Source organism: Pan troglodytes, chromosome 12, assembly GCF_028858775.2.
Source record: "Pan troglodytes isolate AG18354 chromosome 12, NHGRI_mPanTro3-v2.0_pri, whole genome shotgun sequence".
Taxonomy (NCBI): Eukaryota; Metazoa; Chordata; class Mammalia; order Primates; family Hominidae; genus Pan; species Pan troglodytes.
This window is the reverse complement of record NC_072410.2, coordinates 68,821,792-68,842,094: the sequence shown is the minus strand read 5'-3', so window position 1 is coordinate 68,842,094 and position 20,303 is coordinate 68,821,792. Positions and strand designations below refer to the sequence as shown.

The window sequence follows — 20,303 nt, the reverse complement described above, 5'->3', positions numbered from 1 at the left end:
TTTCTACCATATAGCACCTGCTTCTCTCTTTAGATTTGAATATCATACCCCCACATCTTTGGTTTTACCTCTTCCTCAAGTCTATATGCATATATACACACATAGTCACAGAACACACAGATAAACACATAAATCACAAATTATTATTCATGTGTCAAGAATTGATTAAGAGTTTTTCTCTTTGTGAAGTCTTCATATTTCAGTTCTTGGTCAAAGCCTATTTGAGCCACCTCTTCCTCTGTGAGTCTACTGTCCTCTGTGCCCTTACTGCCTTTTTTTTTCTTTGAGACAGAGTCTCACTCTGTCACCCAAGCTGGAGTGTAGTGGCGTGATCTCAGCTCACTGCAACCTCCACCTCCCAGGTTCAAGAGATTATCATGCCTCAACCTCCTGAGTAGCTGGGATTACAGGCATGCTCCTGTTACATTTTAATAATTGTAACTAATATTCATATTTATTTGAACCCAGCTCTCTTTACCCTGTTTGTTATTCTTTCTTTACCCTTAGTGACCACATTTTGCAAAACCAAATGTAGGGACACAGAGCTTAGCAAGTAGCAAAGTACTTATTAAGAATAATGAGACAAGGTTGGGCACGGTGGCTTATGCCTGTAATCCCAGCACTTTGGGAGTCCGAGGTGGGTAGATTACTTGAGGTCAGTATGAGACCAGCCTGGCCAACATGGTGAAACCCCGTCTGTACTGAAAAAAAAACAACAACAACAACAACAAAAAAATGCCAGGCGTGGCGGCAGGCTCCTATAATCCTAGCTACTTTGGAGGCTGAGGCAGGAGAATTGCTTTAACCCAGGAAGCGGAGGTTGCAGTGAGCTGAGACCGCACCAGTGCACTCCAGCCTGGGCGACAGAGCAAGACTCCATCTCAAAAAAAAAAAAAAGAATAATGAGACAAAGTATATGAAATGGAAATTAACCCTTCATGTTTAGGATGGTCGTAACTGATAGATGGAACTAACATTTGTCTAGAGCTTTCTCTATGCTAAGTGTTGCAAAGTCCATTATCTTAAAGTATATTAAAAGCAAGTGGACAATTTATTTTTCAAATTTTCTGCAGTTTAAAAATAATAACTTAAGCCATAACTGACAAAAAAAATTAAGTGTGGCATGGAAACCCTTAAACGTGTGTGTTTAATTTTAGGAAGATTTGCAATCAACTAAAGAAGAGAGATTTCCAGCGATCCACAAGTCGATTGCTATTGGCTCTCAGCCAGTGCTCACTGTTGGGACAACCCACATATCCAAATTGACAGATGACCAACTCATAAAAGAGTTTCTTAGTGGTTCTTACTGCTTTCATGGGGTGAGAAGTAAATCTTCAGTTTAAATATTTATTTTACAACTTTACCTGCCAGGTATGGTCAGTGGGCATCAGCAGTACTGAAAAGAATTTTTCTCTAGAGAAATGACAGGATCCTTTCATCTCCAAAGAACATTTTCTTTTTGCAGTCTCATACCCCCACGTTTCTGTAATCTAATCCATAGCTTTTATGTTCTGCTTATTTCACAAGGTAAAAATTTGACCTTTTGTCTGGCAATCATATGTGATTCTGGTTGATTGCTAGAATGGGCATGTGATTGTATATCCGACATTTTGGTTATGTAGCAATCACATTTCAAACTGGAATTAACATCTCCCTTTAAAAAAAAAGTTAGAGACAGGGTCTCACTGTGTTACCCAGGCTGATCTCAAACTCCTGGGCTCAAGCAATCATCCTGCCTCAGCCTCCCAAAGTGCTGGGATTACAGGCGTGAGCCACCGCACCTGGCCAACATCTCCCTTTACAAAGTTAAAAATTTTGACCCTGACTCTTAGTACTAATGGGAAATACAGTTACTAGTGGAATTTTTGTTTTATTGTATTTAAAATTTTACCAAGACAGTGCATATTCTCTGTATTTGTCTTTAATTTCTCAGTAATCTTTTCTTTTAATATTCAACCATACTATTGCTTTTACAGGTTTTAAAAATAACATGTATTTCCATTACTATCATGTGGCATTATTGAGAAAGGCCCAGTTCTTAACTTGATCTAATATGTTTTCTTTTTTTTTAGGGTGTCGGTTGGTGGAAATATGAATTCTGCTATGGCAAACATGTACATCAATACCATGAGGTATAAAATAGCATTTATATATCATTCTACCACTAGATGGTTTAAAGTTTAAGAATCTGTTGTAGAAAAAAAGGGGGAATGGTATAACTTTTAATTATGAGATGATTTTAATATGATTAGTATAATCAAAGTATCTCCAAATTTTGGAAAATGGAACACTTGGCGTTAACCAAATCGGTAACCTTAAACTGATATTGCTTATTAATTACTCATATGCTTCTATTACTATGAGCCTAGTAGAATAATGAGCTATTGTGGCTATACCTCTTTTGCTTTGATCAAGAAATTAATCATTCTTACAACTTATCCTTAAATTAAGAAAATGAATTAGCCGGAAGTGGTGCCGCATGCCTGTAATCCTAGCTACTCAGGAGGCTAAGGTGGCAGGATCATTTGAGCTCGGGAGGCGGAGGAGGTTGCAGTGAGCCAAGATCACAACACAGCACTCCAGCCAGGGTGACAGAGTGAGACTCCATCTCAAAAAATAATTAAGAAAATTAGGCCGGGCACAGTGGCTCACGCCTGTATTCCCAGCACTTTGGGAGGCCAAGGTGGGCGGATCACCTGAGGTCAGGAGTTCGAGACCAGCCTGGCCAACATGGTGAAAACCCGTCTCTACTACTAAAAATACAAAAATTAGCCAGGTGCATGCCTGTAATTCCATCTACTCAGGAGGCTGAGGCAGGAGAATCACTGGAACCTGGGAGGCAGAGGTTGCAGTGAGCCGAGATCACGCCACTGCATTCCAGCTTGAGCAACAGAGCGAGACTCTGTCAAAAAAGCGAGACTCCTCAAAAAACCAAACAAACAAAAAAAGAACGAAAATAAATGATAAGATCATACATTATCGCTAGGGTTACAAAAATTGGGTAAATACAGCAAGTTTCTCAGCCAAAAGAATAAGACACCCTGGGCCAGGCATAGTGGCTCATGCCTGTAATCCAAACACTTTGGGGGGCCAAGGCAGGAGGATCACTTGAGGCCGGGAGTTCAAGAGCAGCCTGGGCAACATAGCAAAACCCCATCTCTACAAAAAATTTTAAAAATTTTAAAAAAAGAAAATACCATATCATCTAAGTTTAAAATAAGTTTTAAGATTATACTTTTTGAGTTCTTTTATTTATAATTTTATAACTCACTGTATTCTCCCATACTTGAGCCAGCCTGCTTAAATTCTGAGGTTCAAGTTCCAATTCTGTTATTTGTCCTACTTATACTTTGTTTAGTAAAGTAAGCTGCTAGGTATTGAAGACAAGCTTTAATTAATGAATATGGACCTAGCTGCTTTAAAAGGCCGTTTTCATTATCTAAAAAAGAAAATAATACCCAAAATAGAAAAGTGTATATTTGCCCACTCATAATGTTTTGAACTGATCTCAAATTCCAAGATAGATCATACTGGGACAGATTGTCAATTCACCTTCCACATTTAAATCTTCCAAAATGAATGAGGCATCCATAGACTAGGATGTGTTCGGTTTTTTTGTTTTGTTTTGTTTTGTTTTTCACTTAAACCTGAGAGGTTTCATTTAAGTATTCTTTCCATTTATTCCTGCTACTTTGCAGATGTTTGTTTTTTTAATAACAATACAGAAAAAGGATAAAGTACCATTGAACTACAACCCTTATAATACCTGATGAGTTTCTTAATTAAAGAAATGTATGCCAGAAATTTTAAATGAGAAGTATCTGTCTCCTCTGCCATCATACCACTTCTCAAAAAAGTTTAACTACTGTTAACATTTTCATAGCCTGCCACAAGAAAAAAAATGCATATATATAGATGTTGGTATAACTTTTTTATTTATAGGGAAGGTATCATGCACTGCTCTGCCACTTGTTCTTTTCGCTTAGTATCTTGGAGATTGCTCCATGTCAGCAACAATGGATTTCATTCTTTTCAGCAGATACAGAGGATTATGTCTGTACCACAGTGTATTTAACCAGACCAGACCTCTGCTAATGGACCTTTAAGTTGTTTCCAGTTTTTGCTGTGATATGTTTTAGTGAACATTTTTAAATAGTTCTGTTGGTATACTTTTGTAAGTATATTCATAAGGGACATTTCTATCAACATACTTCCTTGGTCAAAGTATCTGCATACTGGAAAATTGCCTTCCAGAGTTAGACCAGTTTACACTCCCATAAACAGTGGCTACATTCCTATACACTTGCCAACACTAGGTTTTACCAAACTTATTTTAGCCAAGGTTGCATAACCTGGAACTTTCTAGGGAACTCTGTTAGGTGTTTAGAGAGATACTAAAAATAATAGTAACTAGCAAAAAGGGTGCTTACTGTATGCTAGGCACTATGTACTTTACACGTATTAATTCTTTTAATATTCATAACAACCTTAAGAAGTGGTTATTGTTATTCCAAGATAAGGAAACAGAAACAAAGTTCAATAACTTGCCTAAAGTCAAATAGGTAGTAACTGGGGAAACTGGAATTCCAACCGAGGCAGTCTGGCTCCATATCCAACCTCTTAAAACACTTCACTTTGCTGCTCTAATTTCTGCCTATCCAGGAACTTAATCTAGTTGCTAAAAACAAATGTTATTAGCTATCTCTTACATTAGGCACTAAGCTCCACTGGGCATTGGCCCTGCTTGTTTCCTTTGCCACCATAGGGGTTTTTTTTGTTTTGTTTTGTTTTGTTTTGTTTGAGACAGAGTTTTCCTCTTATTGCTCAGGCTGGAGTGCAATGGCGCAATCTTGGCTCACTGCAACCTCTGCCTCCCTGGTTCAAGTGATTCTCCTGCCTCAGCCTCCCAAGTAGCTGGGGTTACAGGCATGCGCCAGCACGCCCGGCTAATTTTGTATTTTTAGTAGAGTAGTTTCTCCATGTTGGTCAGGCCGGTCTCGAACTCCCGACCTCAGGTGATTTCGCCCACCTCAGCCTCCCAAAATGGTGGGATTACAAGTGTGAGCCTCTGCGCCCAGCCAGGGGTTTTTAATTCTACTAACCAGATATCTATTAGTGCCCAGCATGGTTGTCTGGCATACACTATGAAGAAAGAAATGAAAGGAATGCAAGGAGGTAGGAAGGATAAGGAAGAAGAAAGAAAGAAGGCTTTCCACATATAAGACAGTATATAGTTAGTGTTTAAAAAATAATAAAAGCAGAATGGGAAAAGGGGTTTCTGGACAGACAGTTCCAATAGAGAAATAAGTATGGTACCAAATGAATAGTGTAAAGATCAGTATAACATTGCGTAGGATGAAGTCAGGCTGCAGTGGAAGAGATAGAGGCCAAAGATGTAATTAAGAATTGCAGTAGTATGTGATAGTATTATCTAGTTATGAGAGATTAAACTCTTGGTTGTGGGGTGAGTTGCTGGCAGTGAAAAAGTAGAGGAAGAGTCTAAAGCTGAAAAATCTCCAGGAAAGAACTGATGGGACTTATCTGTAGAAGAGAAAAAGAGATAGAAGAGCCGAAAATAACTACATTTAGAGCTAGCCTTACTAAAAATTAGTTATGTTATTCAGAGAAACAAGGAATAAAGAAGATAATGTGCTTAAATTTCCACTCATTGAATTTGACTGACATCATTACACCTAAATATAGATATCCACTGTGCAGATAAAGACTAGCTTACAAGAAGGTCAGGTCATCAGCATAAATATCTACTTGATGATATCAAGCACGCATTATCACAAATATTTTTTCCCGTATTAGGACAAGGATAGTGGGAAAACCTCTGTGGTTGTCGGGACATGGAACCAAGAAGAGCATATTGAATGGGCTAAGAAGAATACTGCTAGAGCTTATCATCTTCAAGACGATGGTACCCAGACAGTCAGGTAAAGATTCACTTTACTTGCCTTTGGAGCTAATTACTAGAATTTCTAAAACTCAAAATACTGAAAAACATAAAAATTCAAACATTTAAGTAAAATCCCTGTCTAGTTTTTTTCAAGGGATATCTTTTAGGTTAGTTTTCTTTTCTTAAGGAAGCAACACAGTGTAGTAGTTCAGAGCACAGTCCCTGGAGTCAGACTACCTGGATTCAAATGCTGGCTCATCACTTCCTACCTTGGAGAAATTACATCATCTTTTTTATCTCTCACTTTTGTTGTCTAATGGTATTTGCCTCATATGATTATTGTGTCATTTAAGAGGTAATTTATGTAAAGGAGAATGCCTGGCAATAGCATGCAATAAACCTGGGCTGCCGCCCTTAACAGTGGGGGTGATAACATTAATGAGAGTGGCAGTGGTGTTAGTAACTGGCTCAATTCTGTCAGAACTGAGGCTGTTTTTTAAAAACTACCTCACATCTCTTTTAGGATATATGAGTATACCTTGTCAAAACACCAGTAAGTTAATCTCATTTCCCAAGAATAACTACGCATTAGCTTTTCTTGCAGACTCTTAAGTCAGTATGTTTTCAATTATTCTTTCTTGTTCCTTCTTGGGTATTACCTTTTCCTTCCTAAAACAGATGATTTGGATTGTTTTCAGAGGGTACTGACTTTTCGGGCTGATCAAAGTCAAAGTCAGCAAAATTAAAACATAGACTTTTTTTTTTTAAATACTTTAAGTTTTAGGGTACATGTGCACAATGTGCAGGTTAGTTACATATGTATACATGTGCCATGCTGGTGTGCTGCACCCATTGACTCGTCATTTAGCATTAGGTATATCTCCTAAAGCTATCTTCCCCCCTCCCACAGACATTTAATTATTGTACTAAACAAATTGATTTTTCTTATCCTTGTAGGTATATGTTTTATGTGAAAACAGTTTGTGGTATCATGTACAATATATGTTGAAGAATGAGTGTTAGACTGGTAAAATGAAGCTTTTCTTTGGATCCTGCTCATTTGAGATTGACAGTTTGGCCTAGGCTTTGTCTTCTATACTACAATGCCTAACGAACAGTATTTTAATGGGATTAGCTTGATGGAGGACGGAAGCAAAGAACTGTTTTACAAAGCAATATAGTGGGCTAGGGAAATTGATAACTTTAAAACAATTTTTTAAAGGAATCTAACCAAAATTATTTGTATACAAATAAATAATATGCAAGTTGAAAATAATTATTATTAACTAAGCCAGTATGAAGTATCTCTGTCTTATATTCTCTTTATAGAATCCAAGAGAATGCCTCTGTGAGATAACCCTAAAAATATTTTTTTAAAGAATATTTTATACTCAGGTTTTTTTTTAACTAATGCAAAACTGATCCCTCTAACCATCTTCTCACCCTACCCATTACAATTATTCTATTAGTGAGATTTTAGTTTAATAAAACTTGTGTGTTTCTCTGATTCAGGATGGTGTCACATTTTTATGGAAATGGAGATATTTGTGATATAACTGACAAACCAAGACAGGTGACTGTAAAACTAAAGTAAGTTAGACCATCAAATCATGCTGTATGCCTTTGTCTTTTAACTGCTTCCTATGGACAAAAGTTTTATGTAAACAGTATAATTATGAATAATTATGAAAGTATACCATTTAAATTATTGATAAAATTATATTAAATCATACAGGGTCCACTTGAGTGGGATTTTTAAGAGTACAGTTATTAACAGTGATCTTACTTTAAATGATTTGGGCAGTACCTTAAAGTTCTCTCTGTTTTAGGTGCAAAGAATCAGATTCACCTCATGCTGTTACTGTATATATGCTAGAGCCTCACTCCTGTCAATATATTCTTGGGGTAAGTTAAAAAGAAAATAATCAAAAATTCCATTTTGAGCCATGTTTTAATTTTTTTTTCTTTTTTTTTTTTTTTTTTTTTTGAGACGGAGTCTTGCTCTGTGGCTCAGGCGGAGTGCCGTGGCATAATCTTGGCTCACTGCAAACTCTGCCTCCCAGGTTCAAGCAATTCTTCTGCCTCAGCCTCCCGAGTAAGTGGGATTACAGGCGCACACCACCACACCCGGCTAATTTTTGTATTTTTAGTAGAGACGGGGTTCCACCATGTTGGCCAGGCTGGTCTCAAACTCCTGACCTCAGGTGATCCACCCACCTCAGCCTCCCAAAGTGCTGGGATTACAGGTGTGAGCCACCATGCCCGGCTGCCATGTTTTAATTTTTTGCATTAAGTTTAGGAAGGACCTTCAGTAGTCTCCAAGGCTTAATATGGCCCACATACCACTTATGTAATAGTTGACATGGTTTTTCTTGACATTTTTTATTGAGATATAATTTACATGAAATAAAATCCACAGATCTTAAGTGTTGAGCGTGATAAGTTTTGACAATTATATACACCCATGTAACTATCACCCAAAACAAGGTATGTCACTGCAGAAAGTTCTATCATACTCCCTTCCAGTAAATACCCCTTAGCCTTGCTCAAAGATACCCATTTCTGATTTATGACATTGTAGATTAGTTTTGTCTCTTTTTTGGATTCCACATGAATGGAATCATATAGTGTATAATATTTCTGTACCTGAACTCTGACTCAGTGTAACACTTTTTTTTGGTGGTGTTTTGTTTAGTTGATTTTTCTTCTATTGATACATAGTATTTGTATAATGTTTACAGGTTACATATGATACTTTGTTACATCCATAGAATATGTAGTGATCCAGTCAGGGTATTCAGAATATTCATCACCATAAGCATTTATTGTTTCTATGTGTTGAGAACATTTCAGGTCCTCACTTCTCAACACATCTTAACAGAGGTCTGGACATTAACTCTTTGTATTTGTATTGCACACATTTTTTTCTCTGTCTGTGGCTTGCCTATTCATTTTTCTTTCTTTCTTTTTTTTAATAGAGATAGGGTCTCACCATATTGGCCATGCTGGTCTCAAACTCCTGGACTCAAGCAATCCTCCCACCTTTGCCTCCCAAAGTGCAGGGATTATAGGCATCCGCCACTACACAGGCTGGAATGCAGTGGCGCAATCTTGGCTCACTGCAGCCTCTGCCTCCCAAGTTTAAGCAATTCTTGTGCCTCAGCCTTCCAAGTAGCTGGGACTACAAGCGTGCACCACCGTGCCTGGCTGATTTTTGGGTTTTGGTTGGTTTTTTTTTTTTTTTGAAATGAAGTCTCACTCTGTCATCCAGGCTGGAGTGCAGTGGCATGATCTCGGCTCACTGCAACCTCCGCCTCCTGGGTTCAAGCGATTGTCCTGCCTCAGCCTCCCGAGTAGCTGGTATTACAGGCATATATGGTACCATGTCCGGCTAATTTTTGTATTTTTAGTAGAGACAGTGTTTCACCTTGTTGGCTAGGCTAGTCTCGAACTCCTGACCTCAAGTAATCTGCCCGCCTCGGCCTCCCAAATTGCTGGGATTACAGGTGTGAGCCACCTGCACCCAGCCCCATTTTCTTATTAATGTCTTTTGGTGAACGAAAAATTTTTATTTCATGAAATTCAATTTATCATTTATTCCTCTTTAATAGCTAACGCTTTTTGTGTTCTAAGAAATTTTTCTACCCCAAAATCATGAAAATATTCTCCTATATTTCCTTCTAAAGACTTTATGGTTCTACCTTTGATTATCTAATGCCTAAATATGGTTTTCTCTGTATTTATCTTGCTTGGAGTTCACTAAGCTTCTTGGATTTGTGGGTTGATATATTTTATCAATTTGGGGAAATTTTTGGACATTATCTCCTCAAAGATGTATTCTGCTCCATTCTTTTTCTCCTCTATTTCTGATACTCCAATAAGACATGTTAGTATAAAATTGTTCCAGAATCTCAGACACTGCTTTATTCCCACTTTTTTTCCTTTGTTTCGATTTGGGTCATTTCTGTTAAGCTGTCTTCAAACTTGTTAATTTCTCTGCTGTGCCCAGTCCATTGAATGAATTTATCACTGATGTATTTTGTATCTCTTAACATTTCCACTTGGTTCTTTTTGTTGTTGTTGTTTTTTATTTATTTATTTATTTATTTTTGAGACAGAGTCTCGCTCTGTCACCCAGGCTGGAGTGCAGTGGCGCAATCTCGGCTCATTGCAACCTCCGCCTCCCGGGTTCAAGTTATTCTCCTGCCTCAGCCTCCCCAGTAGCTGGGACTACAGGCATGTGCCACCACGCCTGGCTAATTTTTCGTATTTTTAGTAGAGACGGGGTTTCACTATGTTAGCCAGAATGGTCTCGATCTTCTGCCCTCACGATCCGCCCGTCTCGGCCTCCCAGAATGCTGGGATTACAGGCATGAGCCATCGTGCCCAGCCTCCACTTGGTTCTTTTTTATCTCTACTGAAATTTCCTATCTGGTCATACATGTTTTCATCATCATGTTTATTATAATTATTATAACATTTGATAATTTCAACATCTGTTCCATCTTTGGGTTACATTTTTCTTTACCTTTCATTTTAAATACACTTAATTATTTTGCCATAATGTTCTGTCATTTTTGTTGTATAAGAGCTATGTGTTCCTCTCTTACTCCTGTCCTTTGTTCCTTTTCCCTCCCCCGCTTGTTTAAAAATATTTTCTCCACCTATCTCATATTCTGTATGGATGACTAAAAGTTGTTTTTCAAGAAGCTTAATTTGTAGAAATAATGTTGGATGTTTATCTAAAACAAGGACTCATGCTTCTAGCAAATATAACTACATGTATCCATTCAGCAGAATAGTACTGAAAAGTATTCAGCTTAGCAACTTTTTAATGGCTTTGTTGTTCTTCTTTAGGTTGAATCTCCAGTGATCTGTAAAATCTTAGATACAGCAGATGAAAATGGACTTCTTTCTCTCCCCAACTAAAGGATATTAAAGTTAGGGGAAAGAAAAGATCATTGAAAGTCATGATAATTTCTGTCCCACTGTGTCTCATTATAGAGTTCTCTGCCATTGGACCTCTTCTAAAGGATGGTATAAAATGACTCTCAACCACTTTGTGAATACATATGTGTATATAAGAGGTTATTGATAAACTTCTGAGGCAGACATTTGTCTCGCTTTTTTTCATTTTTGTTGTGTCTTATAAACTGACTGTTTTTCTTTGCTTGGATACTGTGATTCCAAAATAAATCTCATCCAAGCAAGTTAGAGTCCAGCCTAATCAAATGTCATAATTGTTGTACCTATTGAAAGTTTTTAAATAATAGATTTATTATGTAAATTATAGTATATGTAAGTAGCTAATGAAGTAAAGATCATGAAGAAAGAAATTGATAGGTGTAAATGAGAGACCATGTAAAATATGTAAATTCTAGTACCTGAAATCCTTTCAACAGATTTTTATATAGCAACTGCTCTCTGCAAGTAGTTAAACTAGAAACTGGGCACATGGTAGAGGCTCACATGGGAGTTGTCCTCACCCTTGTTAATCTCAAGAAACTCTTATTTATAATAGGTTGCTTCTCTCTCAGAACTTTTATCTATTACTTTTTTCTTCTTATGAGTATGTTTACTCTCAGAGTATCTATCTGATTGATGTAGACAGTTGGTGATGCTTCTGAGACTCAAAATGGTTTACTCTAACAAAACACTGTGCTGTCTATCCCTTGTACTTGCCTACTGTAATATGGATTTCACTTCTGAACAGTTTACAGCACAATATTTATTTTAAAGTGAATAAAATGTCCACAAGCAGTGTTGTCATGTAGTCAATGGCAGATTATTAAATTCCTTTTTTTTTTTCATTATCCTGTTGTACACATTTTAAACATACATATCTGAACAAGAACAGAAAAGGGCCATAAAAGTCTTTTCCTCCTTTTTAGTAGTTCTGGCCAAAGATAGTTTAAGAAAAGGCTAACATAATTGACTATTTTAGGGTTATTTATAGATTTTAGTAGGAAGCAGCACATAGAGAAAGAGCATGAACTTTGAATTCAGACCTAGGTCAAAATCCTTTTTTTCTCTCTCTCTCTCTCTACCCAGAGATGGGGCTGCTCAGGCTGCTCTGAACCCCTGGGCTCAAGCAGTTTTCCCACCTCAGCCTCCCAAATAGCTGGGACTACCAGGCACACACCAACAAGACCAGTGCAAAATCCTGGCTTTAACTTACTGTGTACAAGATAGGAAAAACCAAACACTTATACCCAATACAGCACAGAACACGAGGTCACCAAAATGTGTGGTTTTTCTTCCTCACGCCAACCAATTTTCTGACACCAGCTGGGTGTCCTACAATTCAGTTCAATTCTGATACTCGTCTACTTGGAGTTGACATCAGACCCCACAAGTAAAGGGCTCAGTTGCACAACACTGCTTCCACTTACTTCAGATGCCAATTGCAAGTCTGGGCATCTAGTACTTTTGACCAACCAGCTATAAATCAGGGGTTCCATGACTCCCTTCTCGGGTTTAATAATTTGCTAGAATGCCTCACAGAATTAAAGGAAACACTTTACTTATGTTTACCAGTTTATCATAAAGGATACAATTCAGGAATGGCCAGATGGAAGAGCTGCATGAGGCAAGGTATGGCGGGGGTGGGAGGCAAGGGGGTGCCTGCAGACCTTCTAGGCTTCCTCTGGGCGTGCCACTCCCCCAGCACTAGGTTGGGGAACCTAGAAGCTCATCAGATCCCAAGAGAGTTTATAGAGTTTGATTTTCAGATCCCCCTCCCCCTTTCTTCCCCCCAGGTCAGTAGGTGGGGCTGAAAGTTCCAACCAGCTATCAATCACTTGGTCTTTGTAGTGAGCAGCCCCATCCTGAGGCTATCTAGGGGCTCCACCTCAGTAACCTCATTAGCATAAACTCTATCCAGCATAAATTATATGCAGATAGAGATAGGGTGATCAAAAAGGGCTCCTTAAAAGTAACAAGACACTCCCATTACCTGGGAAGCTCCTAAGGTTTTAGGAACCCTGTGTCAAGAACCTGAGACAAACACGAAATTTCTTTTACTATACCACATACTAGCTATGTGATCCTAGACATGTCAGCGAACGTCTTTGAGCCTCTCTTCCTCTTTTGTGGAGAGAATACTTACTTCATAAAATGGTTGTATCAGTGAATGAATTTTACTGTGTGTAAAAAGTCTTGTCCAATACTTGATACCAGTATGTTAACTTCCTTTTATTGCGTCTGTCTCCTGTTAAGAAGATCAAAGATCAAAGCCATTAAAATACTTTTTTTTTTGAGATGGAGTCTCGCTCTGACAACCAGGCTGGGGTGCAGTGGTGCAATCTCAGCTCACCACAACCTCTGCCTCCTGGGTTCAAGCGATTCTCTTGTCTCGGCCTCCTGAGTAGCTGGGATTACAGGCGTATGCCACCATGCCCGGCTAGTTTTTGTATTTTTGTATAGATGGAGTTTCGCCATGTTGGCTGGGCTGGTCTCAAACCCCTGACCTCAAGTAATCTGCTTTCCTTGGCCTCCCATAAGTGCTGGGATTACAGGCATAAGCCATCACACCAGGCCAAAATTCATTTCTTTAATGAATTAAAGAATCATATTTATTATATCAATGAGTTAAAATAACATAATTACCCTCATATTTAGTATAGGTGATAGGGGAGGGAGTTAAAAATTAGGTCAGTGCCAGAAGATACGTTGATAATATTTAGAACAAACTCTCTCTTAGAAGAGGGGGGAAAATGATCTTTTAAAAACTGTACTAGAATAGTCTACTAGGGAAGATTGTTAAAAACAGAATTCATTATTTCAAAATAATAAAGATTTTATAAGAACGAGTCAGCCTTCTAGTTGAGTACACACCTAGCTACTCAGGCTGACGCTGGAAGATGGCTTGAGCCCAGGAGTTTAAGGCTGTAGTGCACTATGTCACCTGTGAATAGCCACTGCATTCCAGACTGGGCGACATGGCGAGACCCAGTCTCAACAAAAAAATAGTTCTCTGTTTTGACTAACATAGATCAAACTTCTTTGAGGGTAGGGGCTAGTCCAGGTATCTCCATATCTGTTTTAAATCTTGAGTCCCCTATCAGTAGTCTTTGAAGTCTCATTTGCTCTCCAGCTTACTTGCTGCTAACTCTGTGATACAATCATTCTGTATAAGCAGGCTGAATTGCTAACAGGGAAGGGAAATGGCTCAGCTATAATATGGCAATGCATTTTGAGAAGTCTATCTCGTGTCTATTGAAGCCGGTGCTATCCCATACCTAAACCAGATTCTTTTTTTTTTTGAGATGGAGTCTCACTTTGTCACCCAGGCTGGAGTACAGTGGCGCCATCTCAGCTCACTGTAACCTCCACTTCCCGGGTTCAAACAATTTTCCTGCTTCAGGCTCCTGAGTAGCTGGGATTAAGGCATGTGCCGCCACGTCCAGCTAATTTTTGTATTTTTAGTAGAGACAGGGTTTCACCATGTTGGTCAGGCTGGTCTCGAACTCCTGACCTTGTGATCCGCCCACCTCGGCCTCCCAAAGTGCTGGGATTACAGGCATGAGCCACTGCTCCCGGCCAACCAGGTTCTTAAGACAGGGCCTAAGAATCTGTATTTTAAATAAACATAGCAAGTGATTCTCTTTGTTAAATAAATTCTCCAGTGATTGAGAATTGCTGATGGGGACTTCACTAACTACTAGCCCTCCTGTCTCCAGGTGAGGGTTTCAGGGAAATACTTAGTAGTTCATCTTTACAAGAAGGTTGTGACATGGAAACTTTTGTTGGGGTTTTGTTTTGTTTTGTTTCTGCTTTTTAAAATTTTACCTCTTTTCTTTGAGAGGCTACTAGGTGGGGCTTGTAGCCCAGCCCTAGTTTGTTTCTTTGTTTATTTACTTATTTGAGAGACGGTCTCACTCTGTTGCCCAGGCTGGAATGCAGTGGCACGGTCATGGCTCACTGCAGCCTCGACCTCTTGGCCTCAAGGGATCCTCCTGCCTCTGCCTCCTGAGTAGGTGGGACTACAGGCATGCACCACCACACTTGGCTAATTTTTAAATTTTTGTAGAGACAAGGTCTCACTACGTTGCCCAGGCTGGTCTTGAACTTTTGAGCTCAAGCGATCCTCCTGCCTTTGCCTCCCAAAGTGCTGGGATTACAGGGGCGAGCCACTGCACTGGCCCCTAGTTTATAATCCTTGATTAAAGGGACACTGGCAACAAACTTTCTCAAAATTGAATAGTTATGTTTTGTGTACTATCCTCTATGAACTGTCCTTTTCAATCAGTCTGCTACCCAAAGACCTAACCTGGTTTCTGACAATACTTAAGTACATAAGGTTTATGTACCTAAACCTAGTACATAATCAGACCAAATTATTGACCCAGCAGCACCAAAGATCTAGCATTAAAGGACTTAAGCTAAACAAGAAAATAAAGTTAAGACTAAATTTTGAATAATTAGGTTTTGGAATCAGAGCTTCAAATGAAAATACATATCAGCTACCCTAGAATGATTTTATTTTTTAGAGGCAGTGTCTCACTCTTTTGCACACGCTGGAGTGCAGTGGTGCAATCCCAGCTCACTGCAGCCTCAAACTCCTGTGCTCAAGCAATCTTCCACCCTCAGCTTCCCAAGTAGTTGGGACTGCAGGCATGCACCACCACGCTGGCCTCCTAGAATGATTTCAAACTCTTCCTAGTGTTGGGCGATTTTATTACCAGTGCTTGCCATGGTGGCATGGCTTAGAAGAAAATCCATTTCTTTTTCTTTTTTTCTTTTGTTGTTGTTGTTTTTGTTGACCTGCTTCCTTTCTGACCTGGGCTGATTCACCCTTCTTGAGCAATCTGGTGGTCCCTGGCTCCCCATTGCCATAGCACACTAAGGCCCAGAACTCGTGGGCTCAAGCCATCCTCCAGCTGCAGCCTCTTGGGAACTCAAGATGGGCATCACCATGCTGGCTCTCTTTTTCTCACTTGTTTAGCAGGGGAGGTAAGGAACCCACTGCACACTCAAGAGCATGTTTTATCTCATATGCTGATAGTCTCAAACGTGGTTTCAGCAAGCAGGCAAGATGATGCATTGGGTTGTAGGAAGAACATATTAGAAATTCTATTTTTCATCTGTGAAAGATGTTAAACCTCACTAATATATAATATGTGGTACACACAATAATTCATAAATCAGAAAGTCTTATGTCATAAAGCATCCTAAGAGTCGGTGTTACACGTTTGGAGGAGATGATGGGGATACCCTTCTTTATTTTTCACTTTTATCCTGTTACAGGATCATAGACTAAATTAATTACCTTTCAGAAAATGGAATTGTTAATCTAAATGTAAGCCTTAAGATCATATCTTGTCTGGGCATGGTGGCTCACGCCTGTAATCCCAGCACTTTGGGAGGCCAAGGCAGGCCGATCACTTGAGGTTAGGAGTTCAAGACCTGCCTGGCCAACATAGTGAAACCCCGTCTCTACTAAAAATACAAAAATTAGCCAGGCATGGTGGCGCACGCCTGTAGTCCCAGCTACTCAGGGGACTGAGGCAGGAGAACCACTTGAATCTGGGAGGCAGACGTTGCAGTGAGCTGCACTCCAGCCTGGGCGACAGAGCAAGACTCCATCTCCAAAAAAAAAAAGAAAAAAAAGATTTTACCTGATCAGGTAGATAACCAATCAGACTTATGATGTGGAGGTTAAAAGGTGACTTTCACCAGCCATGGTTCTAATCACTGAGGTTCTTAGATCTTGCAAGACTTCTTTTTTAGAAATAATACAGTAATGCCCTCTGCTGGGCACAGTGGCTCACACCACTTTGGGAGCCGAGGCTCTTTGGGAGGCCGAGGCAGGCAGATCACCTGAGGTCGGGAGTTCGAGACCAGCCTGACCAACATGTTGAAACTCCATCTCTACTGAAAATAAAAAATTAGCCATGCATGGTGGTGCATGCCTATAATCCCAGCTACTCGGGAGGCTGAGGCAGGAGAATCACTTGAACCCGGGAGGCAGAGGTTGCGGCAAGCCAAGATCGGGCCATTGCACTCCAGCCTGGGCAAAAAGAGTGAAACTCCATCTCCAAAAAAAAGAAAAAAAGAAAAAGAAATAACACAGTAATGTCTTTTTTACAGTTATGGGGAAGAATAGCATATTTTCCTGGTTAGCAGCCATTAGAGCCTACAGTTTGAAGACTACTCGAATTCCACTTTTTAATACGTGGAGAAAATAAAGGCAAGCCTGACAGTCTCAAAATTAAAGTGGAAAGAAAAGCAAAATTATTAACAAATAAAATACAGAGCTTGAAGTATCTTGCATCCACAACTATTTGTAATTTTTGTTTGGTTTTTTTTTTGAGACGGAGTTTTGCTCTTTTTGCCCAGGCTGGAGTGCAATGGCCCAATCTCGGCTTGCCGCAAACTCTGCCTCCCGGGTTCAAGTGATTCTCCTGCCTCAGCCTCTGGAGTAGCTGGGATTACAGGCATGCGCCACCACGCCAGGCTAATTTTGTATTTTTAGTAGAGACGGGTTTTGTCATGTTAGTCAGGCTGGTCTCAAACTCCTGACCTCACGTGATCTGCCTACCCCTGCCTCCCAAAGTGCTAGGATTACAGGTGTGAGCCACCGCGTCTGGCCGCTATTTGTACATTTTTAAGCATTTTAGTATTTTTTACATTTGAAACAAAAAATGTTCACCAAAAGCAAGTAAATCAAGCAGGACTTTTGGAAACAGCAACCAACTCAATTACCAAAGATGTTTGTAAAACTAAAATAGTGCTAAAGAGCTCACATCTAATCACATACTACATTGTGTGTTTCAAATCTATTTTAATTTTTTTTTCAATCCTTTGCCACTACAGACAATGCCACACTAAATAATAATCTTTGCATGTCGTTTCCTTGAAATAGATACTAGTATCCTTGAAATAGATACTTTTTAAATGTTTTTTTATAGAGAGGGGGTCTTGCTATGTTGGTCAGGTTAGTTTTGAACTCCTGGCCTCAAGCAATCCTCCTGCCTCAGCCTCCCAAAGTGGTAGGATTGCAGGTGCCCAGCCTTCTAGGACCTTTTGATAGAAAGAATTGTGCTTTGCCTTGAATTTAAGAAAAAATACAACATAACTTCCTATATATTTTCCTCAAGTACAAACATAACTTTTATTTTATAAATATATATTAAAAAATAAATTTACTTAAAAGTCCAGCAGTGTGGCCGGCTGTGGTGGCTCACGCCTGTAATCCTAGCATTTTAGGAGGCCCATGCAGGAGGATTGCTTGAGCCCAGGAGTTCAAAACCAGCCTGGCCAACATAGCAAGACCCCATCACTACAAAGATTACAAAATTAGCTGGGTGTGGTGGTGTGCACCTGTGGTGGCAGTTCCTCTGGAGCCTGAGGCTACAGGATTGCTTAAACCCAGGAGTTAGAGGCTGCAGTGAGCCAGGATTGTGCCACTGCACTCCAGCCTAGGTGACAGAGTAAGAACCTGTCTCTAAAAAAAAAAAAAAGTTGAGGCGGGGTGCATTGGCTCACGCCTGTAATCCCAGCACTTTGGGAGGCAGAGGCGGGCGGATCAGGAGGTCAAGAGATCCAGACCATCCTGGCCAACCTGGTGAAACCCCGTCTCTACTAAAAATACAAAAATTAGCCAGGCATGGTGGCGGGTGCCTATAGGCCCAGCTGTTCAGGAGGCTGAGGCAGGAGAATCGCTTGAACCCGGGAGGCGGAAATTGCAGTGAGCCAAGATCGTGCCACTGCACTCCAGCCTGGGTGACAGAGCAAGACTGTCTCAAAAAAAAAAAAAGTTGAATTAACTACTCCATGTGGCTGAGTCAGCATTTGAACCAATTCAGAGTCTATGTTTATAAATGTATGCCATATCGCTTCTCGGCCTTTCGGCTAAGATCAAATATAAATGAGTGCCATACTGCTTTTGCTTCACAGAAATGTCTTCTGCCTCATGCACCATTCTCTACTGTCATCTCCCACCTGAGAGAACACATAGAAGGGCTCAGCAAAATTCTCTGTAAAATGAGTACAGCAATTAATTTTTTCCTGGCAACATATGACACTCATTTTTCCCATATGTTATTTTTATTATGCTAGCGCAATTCAAAAATCTGGCGAATATTTCATTAGTAAGATTAAAATGTCACCTTGGGAATTCTGGCTAGGTTACATGCCAAACTCTCTCTTCGATAATCTTTTGGTGATGGTAAACAATGCAAGCACAGTGCCAATTATCTAGATCCAGATCATGTTTATCATTTAAATGACAGAATGAGAATTCCTTCATCTTTTATGTATGGCTTTCCGTTTTGGAGTAAAGAATGCATTTTATTTTTGTTTCTCCTCAGACTATGAATAAAAGGGACTCTCAACAAACATTTGCTGAATAAATGAATGAACCCTCATCTTCTCTTAACCCACACCTTATAAAATCTTTCTCAACTACTCCAATTTTCCCTATTACTTTTTTTTTTTTTTAACTAATCCCTCTGTTCACTCTCAACACTCCTTATTTTTCAGTGTTTGGTGCTTTGAGGGGAAAAAAATATGTTCTTCAGTTTTACAATAGTTGGGAAAGAAAAAGGAGCATTTTTATTGTTTTGTTTCATCTGTGTTCCTTTTCTCTTGGATTCCACATGGCATCATGTAATCAATTTTTTGCTGCCTTGCACTGATTGCTCACAGTCTCATATGTTGCTTCTCCAAACTAACGATGTGAGTACAGTGTCTGTGTCTCCCTCCTCTGTGGCATATCCACCCGCCTCCACGAACCGAAAGCATTCCAATTCTGAGGCACTCTGAACTCTTCCATAAAAAGTGGCTATTTTCATGGCCTCTTCGCAAAGTGTAATTCTGTCTTCTCTTTCAAGTAATATTAATAAAACTAGTTTTTAACATTTCTTTGACAAACATTGTTGCTAAAGCCAAAGAAATGATCAACAAGCTTTCACAAGCCCTTGCTAATGTGACATAACTCTGAGGCATTTACACAGGTTATGAAACTTGTCCTAGTACATTGGCCTCAGAAGACAGGCATAAAGCACTCTTTGTGAACTGCTTAGCTTTGTAAGGTCTATCTGGCACCTGAACAAGCAACATTTTGCAAAACATCAGGCTCTGCATGAAAATTCAGATTCCCACACTGAGAGTCCATTGAGAGATCTCCCACTCATTAGCATGCTACAAGGCCGCTGAAAGATCAGGAAGATGTCAAAAGGGCAAACCTTCACATAAACAGAACTCAGAGAAACAAACTGAACTTAACTTGGCATCAGCCAACTGTAAGTATGAAAAAAAATGTGTTTATTGGGATGAGAAGAAGGAAAATTCACTAATTTGTCTATATGCAACTAAGTGATATTTTTCCTTGGTAAAATTAATTGCAAAGGCAGCCAGATGCAGTGGCTCCTGCCTGTAATCCCAGCACTTTGGGAGG

General features: G+C 39.5%; 1 protein-coding gene across 4 annotated transcripts in view; it reads left to right on the top strand.

Moving 5' to 3' along the window:
* The window catches only part of ERLEC1 (endoplasmic reticulum lectin 1), a 39,897-nt gene extending 20,120 nt beyond the window's left edge, over positions 1 to 19,777 (top strand). Inside the window, exons 9-14 of one of the 4 annotated variants that reach the window (XM_063788841.1) lie at positions 1,158 to 1,319; positions 2,073 to 2,132; positions 5,815 to 5,939; positions 7,415 to 7,492; positions 7,732 to 7,807; positions 19,216 to 19,777. In XM_063788841.1, the coding sequence (XP_063644911.1) occupies positions 1,158 to 1,319; positions 2,073 to 2,132; positions 5,815 to 5,939; positions 7,415 to 7,492; positions 7,732 to 7,807; positions 19,216 to 19,257 (543 nt within the window). In that variant the 3' untranslated portion in view covers positions 19,258 to 19,777. Of the gene's footprint in view, positions 1 to 1,157; positions 1,320 to 2,072; positions 2,133 to 5,814; positions 5,940 to 7,414; positions 7,493 to 7,731; positions 7,808 to 10,759; positions 11,663 to 19,215 lie in introns of those variants that run through there. The other 3 variants (NM_001246502.2, XM_063788842.1, XM_009442344.3) reach the window with 3 other exon arrangements.
* Positions 19,778 to 20,303: the final 526 nt, after the last annotated feature.